The sequence below is a fragment of the Rhinolophus sinicus genome, linkage group LG06 (genome assembly GCF_036562045.2).
Source record: "Rhinolophus sinicus isolate RSC01 linkage group LG06, ASM3656204v1, whole genome shotgun sequence".
NCBI lineage: Eukaryota > Metazoa > Chordata > Mammalia > Chiroptera > Rhinolophidae > Rhinolophus > Rhinolophus sinicus.
Window position 1 is genome coordinate 21165866 of NC_133756.1, and position 17941 is coordinate 21183806.

Below are 17941 nucleotides of genomic sequence, written 5' to 3' on the forward strand. Positions count from 1 at the left end.
GTTTTGGTTTTACAAGATGAAAAGAGTTCTACAGATGGATGGTGGTGATGGTTGCACAATATTATGAGTGTATTTAACATCACTGAACTGTACACTTAAAAACGGCTAACAGTAAATTTTATGTTAAGCATATTTTTATCTCAATGAAATAAAAATGGAAAGAAAGCCTGTACTCTGATTTATAGCAGTTTTGTTCATAATTGCCAAATTTTGAAAGCAATTAGGATGTCCTTCAGTAGGTGAATGCATAAATAAATTGTGGGACCTCCAGAGAGAGGAATACTATTGTGCTAAAAAAAAAAAAAAAAATGAGCTACCAGCCATGAAAAAACATGGAGAAACCTTAATTGCATATTATAAGTGAAAGAAAACAATATGAAAGGCTACATGCTGTATGATTCCAACTATATGACATTCTGGAAACGGTAAAATTATGAACACATTAAAGAAATCAGAGTTTGCCAGGGGTTAGTGGTTAGGGAGAGATAAATAGGCGAAGCACAGGAGATTTTTAGGGCAGTGAAACTATGTTATTTGATGCTATAATGGTGGCTACATGTCACTATACATTTGTCCAAACCCATAGAATGTACAACCCCAAGAGTGACCCTAACATAAGCAAAGATTTTGTGTGACAGTGATGTGTCATTATAGGTTCATCAGTAGCAACAAATGTACCATTCTGGTGCAGAATGTTGATAATGGGGAGGCTATGTATGTGTGGCGGCAGGCTGCATATAGTAAATCTCTGTACTTTTTGCTTAATATTGATGTGAACATAAAACTGATCTGAAAAATAAGGTCTATTGAAAAAAAAAATCTGTCTCTCATATCTGCTTCTGCATTAGATCTCCTTCTGTCAGAGAAAACCAGAGCCAGACAGAAGTAAAGCGGTGCAAATTTTATTCAAGAACTACTATTGCAATAGGGGAAAAGAAAGCTCAGTATAGATAAAACTGGACTCCATTAATACAAAAAGGGCAAGTGGGGATTTCTGGGCAAGGAGCAGGGTGGGAGTCAGTGAATGGAAAATTACTAAGAGGAAACATCAGGAATAAGGGGAATTCTGGTTAAACCTACTTGATAGGATTTTTGCTGAAGGCAAGCCAAGGTGGTCAGATACCGAGGGTCGGGGATTCTGGCTAAACTGACTCGGCTAGATTCTTGCTAAAACTGGAATAAGTGGGCCAAGCACAGAGCCCAAGGTTAGGGCCCTGAGGGCTTAGAGGAGCCTGGCAGAGTTAGGTCAGGAGAGCCTTTGTCACTGTAAAAGTCCCGGTTACTATTTTCGATTTTAAATTATGTTTTGTGATTAGGTCACACTCTGGTCTACAGGGCACTTCCCAAAGGCTCCTTTCTAAAGCTGGGTTAGGAAGAAAGATCATTGAATAGCTACTTCCTTACAAAGGCATTCAAGATAAGTCTTCCCCCATTCTCTTGTTTTTACACACTGAGGGAGGAAGACCAGGATGAAAAAAGATGTAGTCCTTTCCCACAACCTAATAAAGGCAACGGGTATATGATTCAAATCCTGGCTTTACCTCTGAATAGCCATGTGAAGCCATGTTTCTATTCCTACAAAACAAGAATATCAATATATACCTTTTAAGGTTGTTATGTATCTAGCTCAGGTTAATAAATGGCAGTTATGATTACATATTAAAATTGCATTAAAATATTCATATATGCTATGTAGATATAGACAGTATAATACAATAATAAATCCCATTTATTTTATATTGTTACATATATCCCAACTAAGTGAAATCAAGGACAGCTACATGAAGAAAGAGGTATTTAAGGAGCATCTTAAAGATGGCTGAATTTCAACAAAAGGAAACAGCGAGACAAAAGGTCAGATGTGGAAAAGCAAACTGAAAATTGAGAACATGGCAAGTAGTGTGATGCAGCTGGATTATAAGGATGCCTAGTTGGAATTGAAGATAAGGATGGGACCAAATGATGCAAGGCTAATGCGAACTTTCTGAACCATGAGTCTATGAATGCTCTCTGATCACAGTTTTCATGGCAGTAGTGTGGAGAATAGATAGATGATTCAGAGGCAAAATCTTCATTGAGCTGTTGCAAAAGTTTATAACGGACAAGGAAAATGACAATGGGGGAGAAGAGGCATGTGCCTGAAGTTTTCCTCCTAAAGGATCTAATAATTTCACTTTTCCAAGCTAGTGAATTAAGCAATCATTTTGGAGTGTGTGTAAAAGATTGTGATACAAATGTGGCATAAGTTACATACCTATTTAGATGGGAGCCATTAATGGGAAGGAAGGCAAGTCTTGGAGAAGAGGACATGCAGCAAAAAGGTTATATTTACTATGAGATATGAATGCATTTAAACAAGACAGTAATTTTGTAGAATAGGGACTCCAAGAATCCTTTCAGATCCTCACCTAAATGTCTAATCACTCTCCTCTGGGCCCTCTAAAAACCTTTGGTGGGGGAGTCAGAGGACTCAGCTGTTTACTTGTCTTCCTAGCTGGACTCTGAGCTCCATCAGGAACAAGCCAGGTTTGGTAAATCAGTCCCTAGCATAGGGTCTGGAGTCTAAATAAATAAATACATATTTAAAAATAAATAAAAGCAGTAAATGGTGGACAAAAGAAAGAGAGTCAAGACCCACTTCTTGTCTTCTTGTCGAATATTAGGAGCATCATCTTTCTTGTTGCCTTCCTTTGCATACATTGCCTTTTGAGTTGCCCCTTCATTCACCCAAGAGCCTACTACTCTGCCTTAGGCTGTGTGCCAGACTCTGCACAGAGAAGGGACAGATGATTCAGCTTGATCAGACTGTAACACAGAAAAGATCAGAGACTGAGAACACAAAGGAGGTGACTAACCCAGACTGGAGGGTTGGTTAGGAGAGTCTTCCTAGGGGAAATGAAGTTGAGGGAGGTAGAAGGTTAGGAATGGAGAGGTCAGTTTCTGTCAGAGAAACAATATGTGTAAAGGCCTCAGCCAGAGGGAAGTCTTCTAGATAACCGAAAGTACTTTGTTTACACAGCCTAGAGTTTGGAATATGTGAGGGGACAATGCTGCTGATGAGATTAGGGAGGTAGACAGATTTGTAAACCATTTAAGAATTAATACTTAGTCATAACAGTATGGGAAAGCCACTGAAGGTTTTAAACAGCAGAATAACATAATCCAATTTACATTTTAAAAAGGTAATTCAACTGTGCAGGTAATGGATTGGATGGGACAACCATTAATGCAGAGAACAGCTGAGAGCGTTGCAGTACGGTGGGCGAGAAATGATGGTGGCTTGGACTATGGTGGTGGAATGGAAAGAAATAGAAAAATCTGAGATATACAGCTGGAAAAGGACTCTAGCTGTGATGCAGAAGAACAAGGGAGTGATTGGATAGAGAAGGTTCATTAATGAGCTCGAACTTTATCTCGAAGGAATAAAGGGGAAACCACCTAACCTTTTAACCATACGAGTGATACAGACAGGGTTTATAAATAGATTACTTGGCCAAATGTGGTGAGAAGACTGTCAGAACAGGGCACAGGTAAAGAGCTGAGACAAAGAGGGGAGGGGGAAGTAGATGTGGGGAGGACGGGAGACGACATAGAGGTTTCAGAATCAGGTATAGAACCAACAGTCTGACAAGCAAAAACTCACGCAGCCTTAGAAAGGCTGCGGAGGTGGGGTGGAGGGCGGGCGCAGCCAGCACCGCCCACGCCTCCCGGCGCCAGGGGCGGGACCAGGGCACGCACGGCGGCGTGACGCAGGGCCGCAGCTGGCCTCGTTCTGGCCGCCGCCGCCGCTTTGAGGCGGAGTAGGATGAGGCCCGCGGCCGCGGCTCCGGCGTCGGCAGGGGCAGCAGCAGCTGAGGCAGCAGCTGAGGCAGCCACGACGGCCGCGCCCCCACCTCCTGACCTGGATTAGGCCCAGCAGCTCCGTGGCCGCCGCCGCCCCGCGGGGGGGCGGGGTGGGGGAAGTGTCTCGTCTCCCCGCCCGCCCCCCCCCCCATCGCCACCTCGCAGAGGCTACCGCCGCGACCCCAGCGGAGCCCGCGGCCAGCCTTGAGCCCCCAACCCCGGGGGTTGGCATGAGCGGCCCTTCGGCGGCTCCGGGGGGCGGGGAAGCCGCTGCCGCCTGAGCCCCGGCCTGCTGCCGGACCCCACCTCGCTGACCGAGGCTGACCGCGGAGCCTAAGAACGACCCCGCCACTGCTTTCTTCCTCCCCCAGATCACACACCCCAGCCCCAGAAGATGGGGAACTGCCTCAAATCCCCCACTTCGGATGACATCTCCCTGCTTCACGAGTCTCAGTCCGACCGGGCTAGTTTTGGCGAGGGGACAGAGCCGGATCAGGAGCCGCCGCCGCCATATCAGGTAGGGGAGGGTGTGTGTTGGGGAGGAGGGGGTGCGAGGAGTAGAGGCAGCTCCCGCCGAGATTGAGGGGTCTTCGAGGCTGTCACTGCTCCCGGCCTCGGGAAGGCCTGGCCTAGGGGGCGTTGACCCCCGTAGAGCAGAGTCTAAGGGTGATTGCTCCCTACTCCCAGAGTAGGGGGGATCCTTCACATCCCCTCAGTCTTGGTGTGGGGATGGTACTCTGTCCTTGAGTATGTGATCATATCCCCTTGACCAGAGGCTGGTGGTTTGCTTGTGGAGTTGAGAGTGACATTAGGTGCCTGCCTTTATGTCTGAATCGCGGAGTCTGACCTGTGAGGTTTGGAGATGATTTGCTCATCGCACCGCCAGCTGGATTATGGGTTGTGGATGGCTGGTTGCCCCCACCACGTTTATGTTTTCCTGTGTGATTATCCTCTTTCCCTCCCCTATCTGTTCGTGTTCATTGGATCTGGTAGGTGTTCATTTCTCCTACTTGGGAGAAGATCTTCAAGTGGTGGTTTTAGTCCCAGCAACATCAATACCGGTAGTTACTTGTTTATTTATGTATATGTCAATTTGTAAACCCCTCCTCCTTTTGCTCCAGCCCATGACACACCTTTTAAACGCAGACTTAATAAAACTTGATTACCTTGAACTTTGGAAACCTTTAAACCTGACTTGAGAAATAACCTTCTGTTACTTGTGGTTCTCCTTTTGTATCAACGACTCTTTCCTAAATAGTTTCATTGCTTTCTGTACAGCTATCAGCAGCCCCAGATGTGTTTACACAATTAATAAAAGCTAAGACCTATTCAGAAAACTCAGGATAGATATGTGGATGTTATAATTTATAATATATACAAACGTTTCCTCTACTTTTTCAATTTTAAATGATGTTGATTAAAAAGTTTTTTCCAGAAGGACTCAGATGGTTAAGTGCCTTAATATTTTTTCCTGAGGGAGTTTAGTTTTCTAACTGGGCAGTCTCCTTTGTTGTTTCATGGTGACATCATTATTTAGTGTTATTCTTTTCTCATTCCTGTGTAGACCGGTGTCTCATCACACCAGAAAAACCTGATCACATATGCTAGTTTTCTAAATAAAACCCTTCAAGGACCTTTCATATATGCTAGTAAAGTCCAGTCATCTTGTGGCGTAAGGAAGCCTCCATGACTTATCTCACGTCTCTGTGTTCCACACCTACTGCATACACCAGCCTGTTCACACCTCTCTGCCATTGCTCCAATTGTTCCCTCTACTTGGAGCCCTTCCCCCAAGGTCGGCCAGGTGAACATCTAATCCTCTTTGAGGACTCAGCTCTCCTGTCACCTCATCTGGAGTCTCTGCCTTCCCCTCCCTCCTGCCCTGAATCCATCCATTACTCCTTTGTGTCCCCCTGAACTCTCTACACTCCCATAAACAGCACTTATAAACTTGAGTCTTAGTTAATATCCTTGTTTATTTAGATGTATGTCTCATCTGTGAGGCATTTCCCTCATACCACAGTGTAAACTGCATGCAGGTAGGGACCCTGTGTCTCCTGTTTGCTCTGTATCCCCAGCGTCTGGCTCATAGTAGATAGTAACTGTGGGATTAATGAAGACTGTAAACCCTCGAGAGCAGACCTTATGTCCCCAATGCTTTGTGCAGTTTCTCGCACAGAAAAGCACTTAAATGTTGAATGAATTAATGAATTGGAATTCAGTATTATGTTTTGTAAGTTAACACACCCATATCTTCCAAAGAATTGTACAGGGTAAGTCTCTTGAAAAATCCAAGCTAAATCTGGATGTCTTTCTGAATCTTTGAAGAAAATAAATTGTTTGTATTTTACTCTTCGTTTCCCTCAAAAATTCTATAAGACTATGTACTTATTTCAGTTTCATGAGCAAATTTTTTTAGAGGTTTGTTGTGAATTTTTATTTCAAAATTTCCTTCCATGTTCCCTAACCCCCTTCCAGGCAAATTGGATTTCTTTGACTTATTGCCCTCTTTCTCTTATCCTTATGCTAACATAGTGTTAAGAATCGTATTTGCCTTTTCCAGGACTAAATGATAATGAGTTTTGGTATCATGAAGGAACATTTTTTGAAACATGTTATTTGTGACAGTGGGAGTTTTTTTGTGGTTGCCCTTTCCTGAAGTGAATGACCCAGATGTGGGTATGCAAATTTGGAATCAATTGAAAGAAAATAATTTCTTTTAAAAAATGGGAGCATGAAAAAAAAAAAAAAGAAACTTACGGGGCACTCTGTTAGCTCAGTTGGTTAGAACACAGTGCTCTTAACAAGGTTGCCGATTCGATCCCCACATGGGCCACTGTGAGCTGTGCCCTCCACAACTAAGTTGAAACAACTACTTGAGTTGGCGCTGATGGGTCCTGGGAAAACACACTTAAAAGAAAAATTTAAAAGTTAAAAAAGAAAAAAGAAACTTTAGTAGAAAAAAATTTTGTTCCTCCAAAGGAAATAAGATTTTTAGGAATAGTTAATTTAGATGACCCGAGAAACACCAATCCAAGGTAAATGATTTATATTTTCAGTGGACAGAAATAACATTTTTCTTTAAATAGTATATAATTAGCAGAACTACAGGAAAACTGGCTTAATTCTTTAAAGAATAGTCTCAGCTGCAGCAGGATTAAAAATTTTTCTCGTAAAGGGACTAGCTGATTGCAAAGGAACACACTGGTATTTTTCTGTAATGAGTAATGAGTAGTTAAAAGATATTTTTTGTGTTTGTGTTGCACAATGTAAATATATATGCCAAGAGCTCTATATAGTAAACTTTTTTATAAGTTTCAGATATTTCCTAATAGTAGGATCTGACAGGTTTTACTTATTTATTTGTGCTTAAAAGTAAGCCCTGTACCATTAAGGTCAAAGTTCATAGGAAGTGCGTATTTCCTGGGTTTCTTTAGTAGCCTCCTAATGGCTCCCTGGCTCCCTTGTGTTCCCAATAGTCTGTTCTTAACTCAGAAACCTGAGTGATTCTGGTGAAACAGATCATGACACCTTGCTCAACCTTCTGTAGATCCCCATTTCATTCAAAGTAAAAGCCAAATTCCTTACAATGTCCCATAAACCCTATATAATTTATACCTTTTGCCCCCACACATATCTCTCTTGATAGCTCTCCTCCTACTCCCCCCACACCATGGCTTCCCTTTAGCCTCTCTGGTCTCTTTGTTTCTAAGATACTCCAGGACCTTTGCCCTGGTTTCTGTGCCTAGAGTACTCTTATCCTAGGTATCACCATGGCTGACTCCCTCATCTCCTTCAAGTCTTTACTCAAACAACACCTTTGTAAACCCTCTCTGACCACCCTATTTAAAATTGCAACCTGCCTCAACATCCTGGAATTTTTCCTTACTCTATTTTTTCCATAGCTTTCATCACTTTTTAATCCTCTATCTTATTGTGCTTATAGTTTATCTGTCTCTTCCCACTAAGTGGTAAGCTCCCTGAGGAAAGGGGATTTTTTTTTTTTAAATTGTTGTTCTACAAGTACCTAGCACAGTGCCTGGCACACATTATGTATTCAATTATGTGTTGAATGAATAGGTTTCTTTTTATATTAGTGCATTTATTTGGGGGCAAGGGCAGTTGAATGTGTTATAAGAACTGTGTAGGGGTGGCTGGTTAGCTCAGTTGGTTAGAGTGTCGTGCTAATAACACCAAAGTTGCCGGTTCCATCCCCGCATGGGCCACAGTGAGCTGCTCCCTCCTTAAAAAAAACAAACTGTGTATATTCCTAGTGCCTTTAATCCTTAATTATGGATAATTTTTAAGGAATCAGCCCTGAAAATTAAATCCCAGGAATATTAAATATGGCAATTGGTTTAAAATAATTATTAATAAAATAATTTAGGTTTCTTTCATCTTGTATGTGATGTATTCTATAACAAGTTGTTTATTTTATGAGAAAGTACTTGAATCCTTATCCTTAAAGAAATGGAAGGGAAGAGGTTAAAGCTTTTCTTCAATTAGAAGGTTAAAAACAAAGAAATTTGGCACTCCTCTACTCTCTCCTTCCTGAATGTCTAATATAAAAAGAATACAAAGGAAATCTGCCCATCAAGGGCAGTCTTAGAAATGTTGTGAGAGGGTGGGTAAGTCGTGAAAGGTTGGAGAATGAAGGTCCTTAAGAAAGGACTAGGTAAGTAGCCCAAGGAAGAAAGGTATATGCAACAGGTTGAGGTATCAGTCAGTGTCTAAGTCCCTCTGTTTGTTTTATGCTAATTCAAGAGTAGCACTCTGTTAAAAGAGCTTAATATTCATTGAACAACAACAAAAGCCAATTAACAGTTCTATCTGAATATATATATATATATATATATATATATATATATATATATATATATATAAATATTGGTATCTCTCAGTTTTGCAATAGTTATGTAGTTTAAGTTATTGTTAATACAGCAGTGAATGCAAATGTAGTTCTGGTTTTGGAGTCAGATGAATCTGAGTTTAAATTCTGTTTGTTACTTAACCTGTAAAGTATGAAGAGAGATTATCAGATTATGTGGTGTGTTTTGAGGACCTTCTCTCACAAATAACAAAACATAACATTTTGGATATTTCAAATTGTGAGTGAATAAAGCTTTCTTCAAGATATTTTTAAAACAGGCTTGGTCTCTCCTATAGAACTCATTAAAAGTAACCCCTCTTCTTTAAAAATCTAGAATATAAAATATTTATTTTTAAGCATTACAAGCTGTAATAATACCTTGTTTTTTTAATATCTTATGAAGTTAAATGCAAGTAATTGACTTTTTTAATGTATTAGCATTTTGTTTACCATTTTGGTGGAAATTACTTCAAAATGTATTTCACATATCTTGGTCTTACTAAATTATTTAACTTAAAAAAAAATTCCCTTTGTGTGAAATTTGATCCTTCCCCTGAAGTTCTACCTTTTCATTGAGGTGCATATCAACTCCACCCTCTTTAATAAAGCCTTCCCTGACCATTTTTTCCCCCTCAAATGATATATTACTTTATTAATTAGCTCAGGTGCTTTAACAATTATTATTATTCCAGATTACAGTTTCCTTAAAAATTAGAATGATGTGTAAAGATTTAAAAAAAAATTTTGGTGGAGTAGAATGGCACCTTACATGTTGTAGATACTTAGTGACTTAGAACTGTGCTATGTCTTACACTGTTACCTCATAATTGAGGTCCTCATTACCTCTTACGATAACCTAATTGACATCTCTCCCCATTCATTTCATTCCTTGTTAGATAAATTCTACCCAGATCAGATCCCTGGTCTCTTTACCCTTAATGATTTTTTATGACTCATCACTGAATATCTCTATATTAGCACTGAAAATCATGATCTGGCTCCTTATATACTCTTGCAGCTTTTTGTAGTTTTGTATATAACCAATACTCTAGTCAGACTGAACAGTTTGCAGTAATCTATATCTATATGTCTTGTGCTTTCAAGCCTCTGCTTTGCTCATTCTATTCCCATTGCCCAGAATGCTCTTCCCCTAATTCCCAATGTAAATTCTAGCTTTCAAGGTCCAGCTCAATCCTTTTCTGATCTCCAACATGAATAATTTCTTTTATTTAAAGTTTTATTACACTTATTGGGGTGACATTGGTTAGTAAAATTATATAGGTTTCAAGTGTACAATTCTGTAATACATCATCTATATATTGCATTGTGTGTTCTCCACCCAGACTCAGTTCTCCTTCCATCACCATATATTTGATCCCGTTTACCCTCATCTACCACCCCTTCTCCCCCCTTACATTCTGGTAACCACTAAACTGTTATCTGTGTCTAAGAGTTTTTGTTTCTATGAGTTGTTTGTTTGTCTTGTTCCTTTGTTGCTTTCAGTTTTATATCCCACATATGGGTGAAGTAATATGGTTCTTGACTTTTTCTGTCTGATTTATTTCGCTTAGCATGATAATCTCAAGATCCATCCATGTTGCAAATGGCAGTATTTCATCCTTTCTTATGGCAGATTAATATTCCATTGTATATATGTACCGCATCTTCTTTATCCAGTCATCTATTGAAGGTCACTTTGGTCGTGTCTTGGCCACCTTGAATAATGCTCCAATGAACATAGGGGCACATATATCTTTACGGATAAATGTTTTCAAATTTTTGGGGTAGAGACCCAGAAGAGGGATTGCTGGGTTGTATAGTAATTCTGTTCTTAATTCTTTGAGGAACCTCTGTACTATTTTCCATAGTGGCTGTACCAATTTACATTCCCACCAGCAGTGTATGAGTGTTCTTTTTCTCCAAAACCTCTCCAACACTTGTTATTACTTGTCTTGTTGATGATAGCCATTCTAACAGGTGTGAGGTGATATCTCATTGTGGTTTTGATTTGCATTTCCTAATAGGTAGTGAAGTTGAGCGCATGAATAACTTCTTAATCTGAACTCCTTTACCATTCTTCGTTTACCATTCTTCGACACTTTCTTTACCCTTTCTGTTTGATTTTATTTATAGCAATGTCACATCTCTGCTAGACTCCCAAGTCTGATGATTCATCTTTGGATTGCTAGAACTAGCAGGTACTCAAATATTTGAGTAAATGTGAAAATTAATTACTGTGGGTTTTTTTGTAAGCGTGTGGAGTTTTATGGTTGTTTGCTTCTATATAAATTGTTCCCAGAATCCTGTGCTTCAGCGTTTGGCCTTTGTACTTTCAACATTTCTGCTATTTTTCTCTCCAACATTGACTGTTTTTATCTGACTGTATTCAGTTTTGTCCTATCACTTGTAATTTATAAAGTGCATGAGCTTTGGGAACGTTAATCTCTACATTGTTTTCATTTGCGTTTGGTTTGTGTTCTGTGTAATTCAGCTTGCCTTGGTCTTTTTTTAAATAAATAAAGGTTATTTGTTGGCTTATTTACTTGTAACCTTTGTTGCAGGGGTTTTATTTGTTTATACCTGATCTACTTTGTATGTCCTTTAATTAAGGCTGATTCTTTGCATTAAGAATGTATGCACCTTTAAGAGTAGGACAGTCTGTGTGTCACTTTAATTCTGGAGCTAATTATAGGGTAACTTGAGAAGATGGGGTAATGAGTTACTTGGTATCAGAGATCTGAGAACTTGACTTTCTTAAAATATTTTTTTTAGTTAATACTTTCTAGAAACCTCCACATTTTGTAAAATTCAGATCTTTTAAAATCTTAACATAAAACTTGAGGTAGAATGAGATTCTTTTTTTAAAGGTCTTAATTTTATTTGGTTTCTTCTAAATAGAAAAATTGTCACAGAATGCCTACTATAGGTTCTCCCTGACCTTATTCAACTTGTGCCCCTTCTTTCTGCCTTTACTGTGTCTCAGCCAAGTTAAAATCTGGAAATGAGAGTGAAAAGAGGATGATTGGAAATACAATTGGAATTAAATATTATATTTCTTTGTCATCTTGTCTCAAGCCGTTTTTGAATATAATTATCTTCTATGTATTACCTTCCTTCAATCAAAGAGTTAGGGATGGTGTATTTCTATCCTGTATTCAAATAGGTTATTAAAAAAATAGACTTTAACACATTTCCAGAAGTTGATTCCTTACCAGTAACTTTTAATAATGAATTTAACAAACACGATATTGCTAACATGCTCAGAATTCAGGATTTTTGCAATTCTGATATAAAGGAAATTATGAGTGAGGTGGTAAAGGTACTAAAGACTCAGAGAGAGTGGAAATGTGAGTGAAAGATATGAGGAAACACTGGCTTATAGACAGCCAACGTGTGTGTTTTTAATGGCAGAAGAGATTGCTACATGCAGTTGAGAAGTAAAGTGATAAGGGAGAACTAAATATATTTTCTGCTCTTGGGGAACCTGACCTTTTGATTTTGACATTCAATTTGGCTTTATGGTATGTTGCTTTTGAAGTCTTTGAAGAGTTCCTTTCTTTTAACTGATTAAGAATACTTTGAGTTCAATTTAATGGGAATGCACATATACCTATCTTTTAATTAAATAGCCAACCTGGAGTGTGCTCCCAGGGGCCAGTTGAGTAATTATCTTGTTACTTAATCCAGAGAGCATACAGTAAGGTAACTAAGCGATCTGAAAGTGTAGGAATGAAGACAGCAATCTTCCAGACATACTTGTTTCTAAATTTATTAAAAATTTCTGAAGTTTGTATGTGGCTTTAAAAAGAGTGAGACTTTTATAAATGATCCAACTAGTTAATATTACATACAATTTTGTATCACAATTCTTACATTTGTGTAAAAAGGAAGCAGTTTGCCATAAACTGAGTAGCAGGGCATTAAGGATAAAAACCAGGACACTTGATACCTATTTTCTTCTATCAGTCAGTAAGTATGTGTTAGGCACTAAGGGGAAAGGAGAAATGAGTCCTTTACCCTTGAGGAGCTATCATTTTAGTTAAGGGGACAAGATTAATGTATATACATGAAACATTAGTTTAGTGTGAAATAGCATATAATCAAGTATTACATTGTTTGATGTAGACTTTGAAGTTGGGGGATCAATTTGTGATAAGGCAGTGAATCACAGATTTACTTTGTAGCTTCAGAAGACTTCAAATGAAGTCTTATGTGAACATCAGTGTAAATAATGAATAAAAGCGAAAGAGCTGCCCTTATCAAACTGTAAGTGGGGGAGCTGGGAATCAAAAGAATAATGAGTGGGTGGTGAGTATGAATTTAGAGAGAGTTGTATAACCTTATACAGTTAAAGTATAATATATATGTGTGTAAACCTTCTAACAGTATTTTAACTTTATATATTGCCCAATAAACATTTACATATTAATATAACCACTATCAAGATAGAGCCTATTTCCCCCCAAAAGACTCCCTCATATTTTTCCTATCCAATACCAATACCCTTCCCCCAAAGGTAACCACTATTTTGACCTCTTATAACCATATATATGTTTTGCCTAGTTTGGGAAGTTAAATAGAATAATTTGTTCAGCATTGTTTGTGAAATTCATTTGTGTTCTTATATGTATGTGACAGTAAGTTCATGTTACTTTTCATTGCTGTACCATATTCAATTGTATAAATACACATTTTTTTAATCCATTCTACTATTGATATACTGTATTTTGCTGTGTATAATGTGCACCTTTTTGCCCAAATTTGTGAGGGGAAAATAAGGATGCGCATTATACATGGGTAGTACTAATTCCTATCTATATAAATGTTTTTAATTCTTTTATTTGTGCTTATGAGTTAAAAGTGTAACTCTAGAAATCAATAATGATATCTGTATGCAAAATAATATCCTGGAATATGGTAATCAGTTTTGCTGAATTTAGGACTAACTTGCAACAACCAAGAGTTCTTGGCCTTCTATGATGGGTAAATATTGTAAATTTGTTACCATACATAAAATTTCTTGTACCATAATATGTTAAAAAATAAATGCTAAAATGTATTTATAATACAAAAAACAAGTACCTATATGTAAAGAAATAAAAATTTGAATTAAAAACAAACAATTTTTTCCCCTGGAAGTTTGAGCCTAAAACGTGGGTGTGCATTATACACGGGAGTGCATTATACATGGCATATTTGGGTTGTGTTAGTTTTTGGTTGTATAAATCTGCTGTGAACATTCTTTTTATTTACATAATATACATAAGCACCTGTTATTTTGAGTATATACCCAGGAGTGCAATTGCTAGGTTATGGAGGAGGTATATATTTAGTTTTTCCCACATTTAATTACAGAAGTTTTCGAAAATAAAGAGAAGTTGACAGAATTGTTGACACCCATATTCCCACCACTTAGATTCTGCAGTTAACATTTTGCTATATTTGCTTTAACTGACATATCCATCCCTCTGTCAGTCCATACTGTTTTTTGATGAGTTTCAAAATAAGTTTTGCCAAATAGTTTTCCAAAGTGGGTATACCAGTTTATACTCCTATCAGCAATATATGAGAATTCTGTTTGCGCTACAGCCTTACCAGCACCTAGTGTTGTTAGTCTTTTTTGAAACATTCCGATAAGTGTGTAGAAGTATTTCATTGTGGTTTTAATTTGCATTTCGCCAATGAGAAATGCATACCAATATGCATACTAATGTGTATTAATATGTGTTCTTTTTGTTTATTTTTGTTTTGTGACTGGCCTCTTTCACTTAGCATAATGTTTTCAAGATTCATCTATGTTGTAGCATATATCAGGACTTCATTCCTTTTTATTGTTAAATATTCCATTGTATGGATCTACCTATTTTGTTTAGCCATTCATCAGTTGATGAACATTTGAGTTATCTTTTTTGGCTCTTATGAATGCTACTATGAACATTTGTGTACAAGTTTTTATACAGATGTATTTTTATTTCTCTTGGCTATACACCTGCCAGTGGAATTGCTGTATCATATAATTCCATTTGTAACCTTTTGAAAAACTGCCAAACTGTTTTCCAAAGCACTTGGAAAACATTTCCCACCAGCAGTGTTCAAGGGTTTCAGTTTCTGTACATGGTTGTCAAAACTTGTTATTATCTGTCTTTTCTATTAAAACCATCCTAATGGCTGTAAAGTGGTTATCTCATTGTGGTTTTGATTGCATTTCTCTGGAGGGGAATGTTGAGCATCTTTTCGTGTGGGTGTTAGCCATTGGTGTATCTTTGGAGAAATGTCTGTTCAGATCCTTTGCCCAATATTTAGTTGAGTTGTCTTTTTATTATTGAGTTATAAGAGTTCTTTATATATTCTAGTGCCTTGTCAGATACATGATTTGTAAAAGTTTTCTCCCATTTTTGTAGGTTATCTTCACTTTCTTGATGGTGTTATTTGAAGCACAAAAAAGTTATTAATTATGAAATCCAATTTTTTTTTCTTTTGTCGCTTGAGCTTTTGGTGTTATCTAAGTTTTACGTGAGGTTACAAAGATTTATTCCTATGGTTTCTTCTAAGAGTTATATTTTTAGCTCACCACATTTAGGTATATGACCTATTTGGAGTCAATTTTTGTGTATAGTATAAGGAAGCTCCAAATTTATTCTTTTGTGTGTGACTATCCTGTTGTTACCATTCATTAAAAAGAGTATTCTTTCCCCATTGTCTTGGCATTCCTGCCCAAAATCAATTGTCCATAAGTGTAAGGGTTTGTTTCTGGACTCCTCCTTAGGTACCATTGATCTGCATGTCTATCCTTAAAATCCTTAATGTTAGTGCTAAACTAGCTTAAGTTTTGAAATCAGAAAGTGTGAATCTTTCAACTTTGTTCTTATTATTCAAAATTGTTTTCACTATTCTGTTTCTTATAATTCCATATGAATTTTAGGATCAGCTGTCAATTTATTTATGCAAATAAGCCAGGTAGGATTTTTAATAAGGCCACACTTAAAATTTTTTTAATGAACCTACATTGAAATATCATTATGATCCAAAGTTCATAGTTTACATTAGGGTTCATTCTTGGTGTTGTACTCTCTATGAGTTTGGACAAATATATAGTGACATGGTTCCACCATTACAGCATCTTGCACGATAGTTTCTCTGTCCTAAACTCCTGTGCTCCACCTATTCATCCTTCTTTCCTTCTAACCCTTGGCAACCAGCGACCCTTTTACTGTCTTTATAATGTTGCCTTTACCAGAATGTCATATAGTTGGAATCAAACAGTACGTAGCCTTTTCAAGTTGGCTTCTTTCTCTTAGTTTAATACATTTAAGGTGCCTTTAGTAATACGCACTTGAGGTTCCTCCATGTCTTTTGATGGCTTGATAGCTTATTATTTCTTTTTAGCACTGAATCACATTTCATTATCTTGATGTACCACAGTTTATCCATTCACCTATTAAAGGACATCTTGGTTGCTTCCATGTTTTAGCAGTTTTGAATGAAACTGCTGAAAATGTCCATGTGCAGGTTTTTGTGTGGACTTGAGTTTTTAACTCCTTTGGGTAAATAGCAAGGAACACAATTGCTAGATCATATATGGTAAGAGATGTTTAGTTTTGTAAGAAACAGCCAAATTGTCTTACCCAATGGCTGTGCCATTGTGCATTCCCACCAGCAGCGAGTGAGTTCCTGTTGTTCCACATCCTTAATGGCATTTGATGTTGTCGGTGTTTTGGATTCTCACCATTCTAATAAGTGTACAGTGGTATTTTTTATTTGTTTTAATTTGTAATTCCCAGTGTTTCTAAAGTGTGATGACCTGCCCCCCACCCTTAGGTAGACAGGATGGCAAGAGGTGGATGGGGTTGGATATTTCCCTTCCCTCACGTGGAAGGCTAGAGCCAACTGTATTTGAGCATTAATTACCCTTTCCTCAGATAGGCTGGGGTCTGATAAAACCCCAGGAGGTTGGCTCTGGCAAATAGTTGCTCTGGAGGGTAGGCCTTGTTAAGAAGAATAGAATGCCCTGGTGTATGTTTTACTTTTTTCCCTTAGGCGATCAGGGCTCCCTGTCTAACCTTTGTCTCCCAAATCAAAATAAGAGATGATGCATTTATCATTAATTGATATTAAGGCACCAATTCCTGTCTGTTAATTAAGGTTAATTACAGTACAGCAGGTCCTCAAATAGTGTTATAGTGTTTCCTTCAACATGGTTTCATTATAACGTTAATGAGGGGGGAAAAAATGATTCCTGGCTGGGGCTGCTGTCTGTATGGAGTTAGCACATTCTCCCCATGTTGGCATGGCTTTTTCTGGGTACTTTGGTTTCCTTCCACATCCCAAAGATGTGCACTTTGGGTGAATTGGTGTGTCGCAATTATCCTAGTCTGAGTGAGTGCCCTGTGATGGAAAGGCGTCCTGTCCACTGTGGGTTGCTGCCTTGTGCCCTAAGCTGCTGGGGTAGACTCTGGCCACCCTTGACCCTGAACTGGAATCCGTGGGTTGGAAAAGAATTATCTTATTTGTTTTCATTAATCTTTCTTAAATGTATGGATAGCTCACATTTATTTCAATGTTTAATATTAGAAGTGTTTTGGGTCTTTATTTGGAAGTTTAGAGATTTTTTTTGACCAAAAATATGCTGTAAGGACTTAACTCTTGTTTATATCAGTTAGTCTATGGTAAAATTGGTTGCATTGTACTACATTATTTCATTTAAAGTCGCAGCTTCCAAGAACCTATTGGCAACATTAAGTGAGGATTTATTGTATGGTGTGGGTGTGTTTTATTTAGCATTATCTCCACTAGTTGTTTTCATTCTAGTTTCTTTTCTTTTACTATGATATCTGTTAAAAAGTATAAATAACAGAAGAATATTTAGAGCTAAGAGGGCCCTGAAGCCATAGATGCTGATAAATAGTGTATTCAGGGTAATGGAGGAGCAAAAAAGTCCAAAAAAATAGGACTCTTAAATAAAGGTGAAACAAGCAGATAGGGTATTAAAATCACACAGGAGAGTCTAATGGATCCAATTATAGAAAGTATAACTGCAATTAGATTTAAATGAATATTTCCAGTGACAGGATTTGTCTTGGATAGAAAATCTTCTAAAATATATTACAAATTTTTACAACACCTTTGTCAACATTTTTTGTTCCAATATACTACCTTTGGTAACGTGTCTTACTAAGACTGATTCTCAACTGGGTCCTTTTTCAAACTTCACAACACTCACTTTTTATT

General features: G+C 37.9%; 1 protein-coding gene across 1 annotated transcript in view; it reads left to right on the plus strand.

Annotated features, from left to right (window-relative positions):
• Positions 1–3751: 3751 nt before the first annotated feature.
• Positions 3752–17941, plus strand: part of RNF11 (ring finger protein 11) — a 34390-nt gene continuing 20200 nt past the window's right edge. Inside the window, exon 1 of the mRNA XM_019742867.2 lies at positions 3752–4360. Coding sequence (XP_019598426.1) covers positions 4238–4360 — 123 coding nt within the window. The 5' untranslated portion in view covers positions 3752–4237. The remainder of the gene's footprint in view (positions 4361–17941) is intronic.